This window comes from Cyphomyrmex costatus, unplaced genomic scaffold (genome assembly GCF_001594065.2).
Source record: "Cyphomyrmex costatus isolate MS0001 unplaced genomic scaffold, Ccosl1.0 scaffold365, whole genome shotgun sequence".
In the NCBI taxonomy this organism is placed as follows: Eukaryota; Metazoa; Arthropoda; class Insecta; order Hymenoptera; family Formicidae; genus Cyphomyrmex; species Cyphomyrmex costatus.
This window is the reverse complement of record NW_017277830.1, coordinates 386,066-400,702: the sequence shown is the minus strand read 5'-3', so window position 1 is coordinate 400,702 and position 14,637 is coordinate 386,066. Positions and strand designations below refer to the sequence as shown.

General features: G+C 35.4%; 1 protein-coding gene across 2 annotated transcripts in view; it reads right to left on the bottom strand.

Annotated features, from left to right (window-relative positions):
• Positions 1 to 868: 868 nt before the first annotated feature.
• Positions 869 to 14,637, bottom strand: part of Mitofilin (inner membrane mitochondrial protein mitofilin) — a 46,604-nt gene continuing 32,835 nt past the window's right edge. For both annotated transcript variants that reach the window (XM_018543294.1, XM_018543295.1), the window contains exons 12-15: positions 13,257 to 13,360; positions 12,266 to 12,453; positions 2,697 to 2,892; positions 869 to 1,995 (exon numbers count right to left, since the gene is read on the bottom strand). In XM_018543294.1, coding sequence (XP_018398796.1) covers positions 1,990 to 1,995; positions 2,697 to 2,892; positions 12,266 to 12,453; positions 13,257 to 13,360 — 494 coding nt within the window. In that variant the 3' untranslated portion in view covers positions 869 to 1,989. The remainder of the gene's footprint in view (positions 1,996 to 2,696; positions 2,893 to 12,265; positions 12,454 to 13,256; positions 13,361 to 14,637) is intronic.

Sequence of the window (14,637 nt, the reverse complement as noted above, 5' to 3'; positions counted from 1 at the left end):
TTATTTTAAATCAATGTATGACTTGTAAATTGTATAAAAAAAATAAAATCAGGAGACGCGGTAGTGTCTCCGGACATGTTCAAAAACTGAAAGTCTCTATCTAGACACTACAAGTCTCTTATCCCGAGTCACCAAAGTCCATTTTTGGGGGGTGCATAACTACTAAAATATAAAAAATTTTGAATCGAACGTTATATGTCCTGAAAGGCGGCATCGCCACGAGTAATATCAGCCAAAAAAATTTAAAATCGGTCAAACCGTTCTGGAGATATAAGCGGTCGAAAAGTGATGATTTTAATGAAAAAGTTAGAAACGGTTCCTTCTTCTTTTCCTTCTTCTTCTCTGTCCTATAAATTTTATTACTTATTTTTAACATTATTATTCAACAAAAATTAAATAATGTAGAGAGCAAATTGTCCATTGTCTTTGGATCCATTTCTAACTTCAAGGCATTTCCACAGACCGCGTAAGTACACGATGACCTATTTCAAACGCCAGATGACTAATTAATAGCGGCCAACAACGTTTGCCACACCGCTAAACGGTGCCGTCGTTATACCAAGACTTTCCATAAGTTTTCCATTGTCTACAATTAAATGTTTGTCATATCTTTTATTATTATTATATTCACGGTCGCTATTTCAAAAGAATAATATCGCTTTTCTTTACTGAAGAAAGATTCAAAGAATCTGTTTAAAAAACAAACTTAAACATTTATAAAATAAATACAATGTTTTTCAAAATATTTGAAATACTCCATAACATATTATTTTAAAGATGCGATAATTAATCATCTGACAGGATCAAAACGATAATACAAATATTACATACTGAGTTCTCATGAAATTAATTAACAGGACACATTGAGTCACGAAAAACAACTTTATTTCCAATTTTTACAATGATACCTAGCTCGTTTCCCCGTCCGTCCAAAATCACGAAGAGGTTTCGAGTGAGAGACGAAAGACGAGGTAACGGCACGCGGCACGCGCGACGATCGATGAGATACGAGCGACGAGAGTACGGCACGCGGGAGAGAGTAATATCCGGTTATAAAGTAAAAGGTATTCAACCAGGATAGATGGATGGATGGATGGATGAATCAGGATGAGGAGTTCGCTGAATACACGCGTATCAAGTAAGTAATCATTGAAAGCAAGCGCGACAAGTCAGTAGTGATGTCGATGCGTACGACACTCGTGCAAGACGCGACTGCGTGCATGCGTGTCTATTGTAAATAATTTAAATATCCGTGCATACGCGATGCAATAATCGTAGGATACATTTAAATGTATTTTTTATACCGCCGTCCTTAAAATAAGATTATCTTCAGTATTTACATTGCGTTCGGTAACTTTTTACTCCGTCGCGATTCGTTACTTGATCCGTTGGACGAAATAGCGGCGAATAAAAATAAATGTTTGATATATCTACACCGCCGACTCTTTCGTGTACGGTTACTTTGGCGGGATATCAAATCTGAAACTCTATTCTGGATAGAAAATTTAACGTGACAAGAAAAGCGAATTTATCAGATAAAATGTTTATTTAAATAAAATATTATCAGATAAAATATTCCGCAATTTCATATCATCGTTTCGTTCGGCAACACTCTCGAAATCTGTTCGAGGTATTTAAAATTCTCTTCATGTATATTTCATGCTTTACTGAAAAATTTAAATCAAGTTTAGAAGGCGGTATCTTAATGCGCGCGAAGTGTATTTACGTGCAACGATCAACGTCAGGATGGAAAAGAAAAACGTCTCACTGTATTCGCCTCTCCCGGCACACGATATTCCTATTTTTTAATTGCTAGAAAAGTGACTATACAAGGCTGGCAGCGATATCTCTGTGCTCTTCGGTCCTTCGTTTTCTTCACTGTCATCGATTAATTCCGTCTCTCCCTGTTTTCCTCCGTCATCCCCGCCCCGTTCTTCTATGGATGCCCCCATCTCGTGGTTCGGGACAGTTTTCTACGCTCTTCCCGCTTTACTTCTGCTGGAACAATTCGAACAACACTAAAAAGAAAGTCAAGGGACGCTTACGGATCCACCTCCAATTACTGTAAACGCTCTTTTGTACACAGAAAAGTACTACTACATTGATAATACCGTTGGAAAAAAAAAACAGAACGAGAGTCATTTTCTGTAACTATATTAAACACGAATGCAATTTGCAAATTGTTCCATCACGACACAATTTGGAAAATAGATCGTATTCAACATCTAAAAAATTATACAAAAAGGATTAGTCTTGCTTCGGTAAAAAAAAAATTCATTTCTGTAATCAAGTTGCGTTCAAGAGAAGCAATATATCAAGTAAATACATTAATTAATATGTGATATAAAATGCTTTCTCTTAAAAGTTATTATACTTAACTGAAAAAAAGATACTCTGCTCTTATTTGTAATTACCACACACAATTCAATAAATACATTTTTTTCTAGCAATAAATAAATCTAATTAACCCAGTCTGCAGCTGTTATCATACAGAAAAGCTATGCAAAACCTGTATTATACGAAAACATCGTTTGATAAGTGAGTTATCGCCGCCCAGTATCGGAAAGCTCCCGCGGCTAGCTATTAATTACCGGAAACACATTTGGCCCATACGCATTTCTCAACGTGACTGCACCATCGAGAGCGTATCTAATCGCAATGCTTGTTTAAGGGGTTGTAACTTAGTGCATACTGACCTTTGCGGGATCGCCGGCGCCGAGATATACGAGACCGGTCGCACCTGCGTACGCCAGTAGAGTGTCGACTGCTTGCTGCGTTTCCAGCAGGATCCTAGTCTCGTTCATCCAGTCCCTGGCGACGCTTCTGGGCGCACCCTTGAGTAAATTCATGTACCTCAGGGTCATTTTGAAATCGCCGCGATCCAACCAATATCTGGAATAAATAGTTAGGGGCGATATGTTTAAAGCTGCAGTGTAAAGCGGTTCTCGTCAGATCATTTTATCTTTAGAATAATTCTTGCAGTCCGTTTAAACTGGAAATTGTAAAATTCATACAAAAATATGATTAGACATCAAGATCCGCCTTAATCGAATATAACCTTTTTCACTTGTTTATGTTATTAATTTTTTTTTGCTCGACGCAGCTTAATAAATATAATATCTCCGAATAAATTCATATTGATTTGTTAATTCGATATAATCGAATGCTTCGCAAGCAACGAACGGTCGCATTTCGCAATTTGCGGGAAGCAATCAGCGTGGAAGATTTGTTGGCCGATTTCTCTATAGTTATTCACGAGTTCAACCGATTGCTGGCCACTTCATTTCAAAGTTTCGAGACAGACGAGAATATAGTCCTCTCCTTCTTCTTCTCCTCCTGCTTCCTTCTCTTTCTCTCTCATTTTCAGGGGAATACCGGAGAGATTGCGCGATAGTTTGGCGAAAGGTACTCGCGACAGAATAGTTGGTGACATCCGGTAGCCGGAAGCCGCACTATCGGGCGTAATCTTCCAAAAGGAAATGTCGATTTGGTGAGAGAGAGAGAGAGAAGCTACAGTTTGTTAAAATCTCCTGACCGAACGTTCAAACTAGTATCCCCCACGAGTCATTTGTTCGTTCGTTCATTCAAGGGAAACGTTTATTCACCGGCTTAGGATTAAGTTGGTGATATCCAGCTGCTGTCGCTTTTCTCCTGGTGTAACACAACGATGAGTTCTCTAAGAGAAAACCGCATGCAGGATAGAACATCGGCTGAGAACTTTACATAGAATACACCGAGTCGCTTTCGATACGGTAAAGTGAGATTAATGCAGTATATCCCGGTTTACCTGGTAGATTAAGGGAAAGAAAAAAAATTTCAGTATTTTTAAAGGGTACTAGAACATTTCTAAAAGAACGTACAATTGAAAAATATTTTCTATTTCATTACACCGCAATATCATCGCCGTTCCTAAGTCACAATGTAGCTATCTAACCTCTTTCTTTGATTATGTTCTTAGTCTCAAATATACGTTTTAATTTTTTCAATTTACTAATTTAATAAGTAAATATTAATTTATATGTGTATAATATAAAATAAATAAATGTTAATATACAGAGTTACTGGGACATCCTGTATATTTTTAATCATCGAGCGAACATCTTATACCTAATAATAACCTTTGTAAATTTTCTACTGCACTTTCATGGTTTTGATAAACAAATTACCGATTACTATGGTATACAATCTTAAAACAGTTTTTTAATGAAAATGTATTATACTACATGTATTATATTACGTGATATTCTTCGCAATATATTAGATTATAATTTAAAGATTTTAACGATATTATTGGCTCATTGCCCTCTTTCTCTATATTATTTGTTTTTAAAAACATATTGAGCCTTATCTCAATGTACATTTTTGTATTATATTAAATTGATAATCAATTTAATCCTATTGATACTGGTAAGCATCACAATGTTAAAAATTATCGGATATTGCTCGATCGCACACCAAGTTATTGCCGATATTATAGAGAAAACTAGAGGATCTTCTGGCTTTGAAAGAAAATCAAAGGATCAACTGACGTCACGGACAATCCGACGTACGTCGGACGCTACAGTGCCTATCTTCTCATTACGACAGATCCTATGAAGCAGCTACGTGAAATGGGACGCGCGGTGCGGCACGGCGCGGCGCGATGTGGAACGTTTATCCGTCTCTTTGGTATCTTGAGACCGATTCGAACGTAGTCCACGTGGCCTAATTCGAGGCACGGACGCGCAACGATCGTGGATATACTGAAGTTTCTTGCTGCTTTTGGATTTCATATTCGGCAATATCGCTCTGCAAGAACTTTCTCACTTGGCCTTCACTTGTAAGATGAGCGAACGATCCTCTGCAAGATCTATTAAGAACATTTTTTATTTTTGTGTGTTTCTTTGCTGTAGATCGCGGATAAGCTTTAGTTTTCTTTGCTTCTGATCGTTCCTGTTGTAGTGCGCGATATGGAGACTTTTCATAATAATTTTAATTAAATTCTCAAATAAGTCATCCCGTTTATCTATAAATTCTTTAGCCTATCTAATGTTTTCTTTTTTTTTTATATTTAATAAAGAAGCTTCTTTTGTATACGAAATTTAAAGCTTTTATTTAACCCAATTTAACCCTTGTGTACGCACCCAACTTTACCAATATTGTTACGCACTCGGAGTACCTCGGTACCACCTTTAATTTTTTCAATTTTTTAAATATTTATTCAATTAAAATGGTTTTCTTAACGTTTATTTCAATAAATAAACATAAAAAATAAGTGCCCGAGGCATTTGAAAATAAATTGCAGCTCGTACAGAGGTAGAAGAAAGCCAGTTTTCGATGTCAGCGCAGGTAAGGCGCGGTCACTAAGGACGCCAGCTGTTCGTTAACTGTTGAAATAGGTTAGGTTTTCAAATAGAGTCCCTTCCTTACAAAAAAATTCTTAAAAATTTCTAACTGCACCATTTGCTTAAAATTGAGTTAAATAACGACGATCCAGACGTTCCAAGCGAAATTTTAATCCACTTACATGCAAAAATGTACCGTGATGGGCACTCGGGTACCCGCGGGAGCGCACACAAGGATTAAACTAAAATAAGCGTAAACAAAATATAACTTATCGCCAATACTCGATTCAAAGATTAACAACATGGTAACCGACTTCAAAAAATTCTAATTTTTTTCTGTTATTTTATTGAAAAAGAGAATAATGCATGAATTTTATCTCAGATTGAATGCCACGGAGAAAAAAGCTTATTTGACCGCGATATTAGGAGACGATGATGATGAGTCAAACAGGGCGTCTGACAGCGATGACGACGACTGGCTATCAGATGAAATTTTACCCAAGCGTGAGGCTTTTGATAGCGATCAAGAAATTGATACATCTACTGAAGAAGGTATATAAAATTACTATAAATTGTCGCAGCGCGAAATAAACAATCGTAACTAATATTTAGTTTGGTCTAATAAAAATTTTTTTATTTTTAGATGACGGAGAAGGTGAGGACATCGAAGAAGAGGGAGAGGAAAAAGGAGAGGCTGAGGCTCGAAGCAGTGAAAAAGAGGATCAAGCGGCAGCTGCAGCACGAACAGGTAGCTTACTTTTAGAGTGTACAATTATTTGAAAATTTAAGTACTGAAGCACAAATAATAAATTAATCTATTAATTTTTTCAGAGGAAATATTAAGCGCTTACATAGTCAAAGATAAAACTGTATGGAATAAAATATCGTTTCAGCAACATCAAACTTCTCATAATGTAGTGCGTCAGCGAAGTGGTCCTCATCGAAGTACCGCAACACTTTTAATAAACGACACTTTCAAGAAGATATTTACAGTAGATATGGCAAATATTATCATTCGACATACAAATAAAAAGGCTTTGTCAGTTTACGCAGCATTCAATGCAGCGCATCCAGATTCGAAGCGAGAATGGAAGCCTGTTATTGTACAAGAAATATACTCGTTCATGGCTATTTTGATTTGCTCTGGTGTAAATAATTCTAACATCAATCATACAAGTGATATGTGGCATTCAAATTCATATTCACTCTATCGAGCGACAATGGGGCCCAATATGTTTCGGAACATCATGCGTTTTATTAGATTCGACGACGCCAATACACGTCAGCAACGCGCAAAAGAAGATAAAGCAGCTCCGATCCGTAATCTCTGGACACTGCTCAACGTAAATTTATCTTATATGTACAAGCCGATGCAAAATTTAATGATCGATGAACAACTTTATCCTTATCGCGGTCGCACAAAGTTTACGCAGTATATTTCTTCGAAGCCGGCTAAATGTGGCATCAAGATTTGATGGATTTGCGACGCTGAAAATACCTATCCCTTGCACGGCATCATTTACACAGGCAAAACAGGTAACATTCGAGAGAAATACCAAGGAGAAAGAGTAGTAAAAGAACTTGCAGTCGCGTACCAAGGCAGTGATAGAAATATTGCCATGGATAATTATTTTACAACGTTACCTCTTGCCAAACACTTGCTTTCATGCAAGTTAACTTTAGTTGGTACATTGAAGAAAAATAAACCTTACATTCCAAGTGTGATGGCTTCGAATAAATCGAGAAAAGTGTACTCTACTGTGTTTGGATTCCATGAAAAAGTAACGCTGTGCTCCTACGTACCGAAGAAGAATAAAGCAATAATTCTGATATCAACGATGCACTCCGACAAGGCTATGAACAATGATGCTAAGAAGATGCCCCACATTATTACATATTATAATAAATATAAAGCTGGCGTAGACACCATGGACCAAATGATCAGCAGATACAGTACACAACGTCGTTTGAGATGGTCGGTAGTTATGTTTTTCAATATGTTAGACGTTGCCTCACTCTCGCTTCTTATCTAATTTATTATGAAAATAATAAGATGCTGCCGAGAAAAACCAACCAGCGGCGGATATTTATGCGCCAATTGAGCGAAGAACTCGCAAAACCAATGATTGAGGAACGATCGCAAAATTTGCAAATAATAAGAACTTATAGCACCAAGATCGCTATTGAAAGTGTGATCGGACGGCTAGTAAATCGTGTGGTGGCTCCAGGTCCGGCAGTTGAACGAGATGAATCAGGAAGGAAGAAGGTCACCGGTTCCTGCCATATTTGTTATAAACAGACAATCAAGAAGAGAAAAAAAAGACGAAAGGCCTGCTCCCAATGTGATAAGCCTGTCTGCGATGAACATGCAGTAACTTTTGCTACATGTATAGAATGTCATAAATAAATGTTTCTTTTTATTAATTTTCATGTATTATATTATTACGCAACCTATTTCACGTGCATGAATCAAATAAATTAAAAAATAAAAAAAAACTAAGTCCATTCAAAATTGAATTTTTCTATGGTGGGCACCCGGGTACCTGAGTGCGTCCGCGACATATGTATACTTTAAATTCGATTATTTTTGATAAAAAAAATTCTTAAGGGGATTCTAAAGCCTCCTGTATTACCGACTAAATCGTATAATTTTTGTATCGTAAATATTTTTTTGTCATTCACAGATTCGAAAATCCTTTTACAGAATTAAAGTATACGTATTAATACGTGCCTGTGAGGTAGAATCTATGCTGAAAACGATAAACAATTTTTTAATTGAGTTCTTCTTTACCATTTTTTAGTCCAATATGGCGCTCCAAAGTTGTCACGTCGTTGCACGTTGTAACAACATTTGTTTTATATAAAAGCTGCGCAATCTGTACTTAAGAAATGTCCTGGACATGTAGTTTGCATGAGGAAACAGCGTGGAGTTCTTAAAATTAGATTTAGATGTCTAATTAAAACATAATTACGATACAAAAATCTACGTATATCTATGTGTGGCGTGCATGAGTAAGATATTGATGCGTCAATGACACGTAATCGTCTGTGTGTAAGTGCTATTTCCAATGTCTTAAGGATCCCCTTAAAAATTTCTAACTGCACCATTTGCTTAAAATTGAGTTAAATAACGACGATCCGGACGTCCCAAGCAAAATTTTAATCTTCAATTCACTTATATGCAAAAATGTACCGTGGTGGGCACCCGTGGTGGGCACACAAGGATTAAGAAAATTTTATCTATTTATTTCAAAATAAACCTTTCAATTTCAACTTCAGTTTTACAAGTAATCAATATTTAAGTCAAACTTTTTCGACCCATTTAACAATTTCTACTTTCCTGTTTCATACGTAAATTCTAAGTAAAATCGTAAGGTTCGTAACATGTTCTTGTAAGATTTATAAGAATTTTTAAGTTATAGATACTTATATCTTTATACAATATTTTTATTTTTTACAGACAGCTTCTTACTAGTCATAAGGATTTCGAGAAGTCATAGATATTTACAAATAATACGTCTTACGATACGTACATATAAAATTAGAATACTAGTCATAAGTTTTTGCAAGTTTTATGAAAACTAGTTACAAATCTTGTGATTCTGCTTAGAATTGACTTATTACTTTCGTCGATTTAACACTCAAAGTACCAAGCGGTCATATATTGTATTTAATACTTATTATATTTCTTATGTAAAATACTTTTGAAGTTTTTTGACGTTTTCATAATTATGCCCTACTAATAAAATACAATATTTAGTTTTTCATCACACGGAAAAAAATAATTTTGCTGACGTATTGAAAAATTTAGTCAGCCACCATACATCTGAAAATAACTTTGTTAGGCTGTTTATTAAAATAATTAGGAATCTCAAGCAATGCTGCAAAAAGTTTTAACATTCTAGCAATCAGTTTGACCGTCCTAACCTACCTTATCATTATTTTAATAATCCAAAAAAAATTATTTTAAAATCTGCATGTAAATTTTTAAATACTTCAATAAAAAATCGTCCTTTCCATGCATTTTATTATCATAGTAATTATTTGCCTAGTTTTTTTTAGAAAAAAAACGTTGGTACTTTTAGTATTAATTAAGAAAAAAATTCGACTTTCGATTGCTCTCGAAATAAAATGCAGATAATAAAATAATTAATTAATGCCTACTTATGTATATAAGGCAACTACACTCGCGCGTGTTTCTAACTAATAAAATGAAAGTTGAATTAAGATTAAACTTTAAAACACGTATTCATCAAATATTCATTTACAAAAGTCAAGACAATGGCGCTCCTTTCAAATCTGTGAAATCTTTTACGGGGTATATATCCGTGATATATCGATCGTACTCTGCGGGATACTCCCCGGGAGCTCGCGAATTTTACTCGCGGACATTGAAAGAGCGTGTACATACCGCAGTGCGCTCCCGAAATTAAAAATTCAGAAGGCTCACGTCCGCGCTTCGGCACGTGTTCGTTCATGGACGACGGACGTGTCGCGCGGGCTATATATGTTGTACATATTGGCAATTTTAAAGGTGAAACTTACTTCGATCCACCGAAAAGACCGACCCAAAATTTATCCACTGATAAAATGTATCACTCGCATCAGTAATGTATTATTTACTTACGTTGCTGAGTGTCATTCGTAATGTCTGTTGCGCGACAATATCAACTTATTTTACATGAGATCCTACTTTGTGTAAAGAAAAAAAAAGTATTTTTGATAAAATAATTAAGTATTCATCAGAATACCGCTCACGCCTTCTATGAGCAGCGAGGGAAGAATACAACTCGAATTGTTTCGTGAAAAAGTTTTGATTAAAAGAGCATGTATCGCTACAAATTCTGCTCTATGAAATTATAACATTATATGTATTAAAATGTTATGAGTATGCAAAACTATTAAATCAATAAATTACATTTTAATTTCGGGGCAGATCACGATCGTATATATTTATTCAAGAAATTACGATTTTTTCTCACCATATGCGCTTTACAAAAATATACTTTACCCGTCGATAATAAACTTTGATATTTTTCTTTTCCCTTACGCAAATCATTCGAAAAGTATCCTGAGAGAATAATGCAGTTTTAATTCATAGAGGAAAGAGCACGAACAGCAGTGACGCATGCAGATAAGAGAAAGAAAAAAAAAGGGAAATATAAATTGCCAAGAAAGTTGGAGCGCAAGGTCCATTTTCTTTTGCAGACAGCTGACACGTCGCGAGTCACAAGAAGCGCGAGTAAGTGCTTTTAAGTATGTAAATCTATCGCTTCGTGGCGTGTAAGAGACACTAGCCGATTGCTTCTCCAGTATTCTATGTCGTAGCAATAGCGGCTGTTTTAAAGAAAAAAATTCCCCATTTGCGCATAGTGTTTCCCAAGCGCGTGAAATTCTACCACCGCGGTTAAAACACGATTGCGTAATGAATTTTTCGTATGGATAAAAACACGAGCCGCTGCTCTCACAGATTTTTGTACGTAAAACCGTTCAAATATCTGATATCGTGCCAAAGCGTTTTCTCACAGCCGTACAAGAAATTCTATCGTCAAAATGAAACTTTAACCGATGAATTCTCTCACGTCTATCTAAACTGTAAAAACTTTTATGTAAAATTACAGTAGATATGAATTACTAAATGGATAAAATTACAGTGGATAATTTTGAAACTCATTACTGAAAGTGAATATTTACACATGTAAATTACAACTTATAAATAAAATTATTGTTTTTTAGTAATTAAAAAATTTACAAAAATAAATTTACAAATTGAAGTTTATATCATATACGTATAGAACTTTTATGTAATAATAATTTGCCGACGTATTACAATTTTCCTCAAGCTATGGTATCCATGAACATAAAAATGCAAATATATAATAGATACAATAACAATATTACCATTATGTAATATAATGTTATGAAAAAGAACATTTACGTGGAAAACTGTGGAATATTATTACTGTAATTTTTTGTCTAATATAGATAAATATTTATTTACAATTAGAAATAAAGGTGTTAATTTTTTAAAATAAAAATGTACAATTTTATATATTTCTCCATTATGCAATTTTTGCACATACTATTTATGTAATTTCACATATTTTTTTTTTTACAGTGTACGGTAGAGCGTTTTAGCACGTTTCATTTTTCGCGTAAATACTTAACGCTGCAGATATTAACGAAACACATTTGTAATGCCTTTATTGGATACATAATATTTTTCCTTGGAAAAATAAATTTAAGCGAACTGCAATACATGCATCGCGAGGTACATAAATACGTTTAGCTTTATTTAGTGTTTACGCAGAATAAATCGAGGGCACTTTTCATAAAGGTCAGAAACCAAAGGGCTGCTAGTGCGAGAAGAACGAAGAGATAAGTCGGTAAAACGGCTTGCTGGCGGATTTTGCCGGGGATAACCTGACGAGTAGTAAATGGCAGTGTTCTTTGTCAAAGTGTACGTGGCGGGTATTACGGCAGGTGTTTTCGTCTTTCCTGCCTCGTTGATGGCCGGCTGGATATATTGCTCTACCCAGTCCTTAGGGTCTCGTAAGGATAATTTATAGGGTCAACTCGGGACCGAGCGAACAAGAGAAAAGGAGACGAAGCGTCTTGCGTGACGCGGAAATTGCTGCTCGAGTTACGAGTGCAATAAAAGTGCATTTAATCGGTGACACAATAAATTCTATTGTCGTCCAGCATCGACAATTTTACAGTTGTTGTTTACTTTCGTATCATTTTCGTAAACTTCGCGAGATCAAGAAATTTGCAAGAAGGAACGCACGTAATCAATTTGCGATAAAACAGATATTAGGAAAAGTATTTCACTTCGTTTATAATCCGGCACGATCTCGAATTTCTTCGCGCACAATAAATTCATTTGATCTCTTTATCTCTGAAGATATGAGGGAATCTTTGACATTTACGAGAATTCTTACCTGGCACGTTGGAGTATGTCGTACGTATTCAGCGAGTCTACGTCGATTGGCTCGTCTTCGAGCTCCCTTTTCGGAATTGAATTGGCCGTTTTGATGATCAAGAAACTTTGAAGATAGCTAAGAAGATATATAGGCAGGGCTGCACCGCCTTCAGGCACCATGGCTAATCTTCTCGCCACGCTCTCTACCTAGTAATGTACAACGAGCGAACCATTTTCGAAAATTGATATTATCATTTACATAAAAGAATTTCGTTTGAGCTGATGCTATAAAAAAAGTTGTAAATGAAAAGAGGAACTTTGAAAAATAATAATGTTAGGATGTATAAGTAATTTATTACATCATATTATATAAGATGCAATAAATTTAACTAAACTTAATATCGCTCCCTTTTTTTAACACAACAAATTAAGTTTCTCAGAAAAGAGAAAAAACTATTTTTCAATTTCAAATAATATCGGCAAAAAGAATACATTCTTAATATGATTAAATAACGTTTCACATAAAAAACTTTTATTTAAAAAAACCCTTTTTTAGTTATGACCCTTTTTCAGATGATTTTTTCCTAAGTATCTTTTTTGTGACAATTTCGAAAATGTAATTTTCGAAATTTTTTTACGAGAAGTTACTTTACATTTGATAATAGAGTTCAGTTAACAGAATAATGTTTACCTAACTCATTCATGGTAATAACTCGAAAATTACATTTTCTAGTTGTGTCACTTTTAAAGTAAGAAAGTAAGGATATATATTAACAAATGATAAAATATCTAAACTCTATCGACAAATAATATAAAATCAAATTAAAGTATAGTGTAAATAAATTGCATAAAGCATAATTTTTTATATGATAAGACGAAATGTGTAAAATTCCAATGTTTATTCACTTGTCGGTTTAAATCGCGTATGTATATTAACGATCTCGAAGCTCATAACGTGAAAATAGACAGAGCTATCTGATTCTAAAGAATGTAGGATGCGCGGTAATTACCTTGAGGAACCTTTCGCGGAGAGTATCCTCCGGGAACACGCCTCTCTTAGCCGCCTCCTCAGGAATGGTTTGGATAGCGGCGCGCACCAGAGGATCCTCCTTCGCTAGAATCAAAGGAAAATTGAATTGACACGAATGAATATGATATACGGCGGCTTTCTAGTTCTCTGTTTAATAAATTGAAGTATCAATTGACGTTCATTTCTCGTACGTCATTCATTCATGCGGCCGACATTTCGGGAATTCCGGCAAACAAAATTAATCAGCATATGAATGTTAATTCGTATTGTATGATACATACGAGTATATAACCAAATTTCTGCTACAGTCCAATTTGCTTTGTGACCATCGAATCCGCAATATTCTGGCTACATTTTTCCTCATTGAATATATTGCTTACACTGTGTATACAACGTACTTTGATACATATTGCAAATTGTGGTTCGTATTTAATTATCGCGAATAATTTAAGTATACATGTAATAAGTTTATAAAAAATGTTTTAACGTCAGATAATTACACATTTATGAAAGGGGTTTGAACATGGTAGTCATCGATTGAACTTCGCGCTTCCGTAGTGTAATCGTCGACTGTGAATTTCAGTGAAAATTGAAATTACGAAGGTGATTTCGTGATGGAAGATTAAAATGGTGAAAGCGCTCAGGAAAAAATTTATAGACACTTGGCGCAATTAAGAGCGAATGTTCGCAGTAGGGACATAATTAATGAACACATGTGCGGCGCTCCATCAGGTCGACACGAACTCTTTTGAAATGCCCACCGTACAACCTTTATGAAGGTTCCACTCGCTTCCGATGAAGCAGTAAATCTTCGACGGTGCTCTCTTCCGCGGTTTACCTTGCTCCACTCTTATCCGCTTGGTCGTGTGGGCCACATACACACACGTTTTAAGAGAGAACGAGAGCGAGAGAGACCGTGTCTCTATTGTTCTAGCTTTTCATCCTCGATTTGAAACGAAAGCAGACCTTGGAACGGAGCACGAATTGTTGGGACGCGGCGGCGGGTAACCGAGCGATTAAAAGTGCGTGCGGAACTCATTCCCGAATAAAGGAAAAACTGCTGTAATATTCTGAAAGCCGGAAAAAAATTCTTTTTCGTATGGTTGCAGCTTCAAATTAAATAACATCTTGATGAAACTTGAGAATGCTGATTGTATTTCAAATTGACAGTATCGAAAGATTGTGTACAGCAAGACATGAAGATTCTTTCTCTTTCTCCGTTTCTCTTTATATATATTGTATATATATATACTAAAGATTGTGTACAGCAAGACATGAAGATTCTTTCTCTTTCTCCGTTTCTCTTTATATATATTGCATATATATATATCCAGGGAATGGAAAGTTATTTTTTAAAAGTA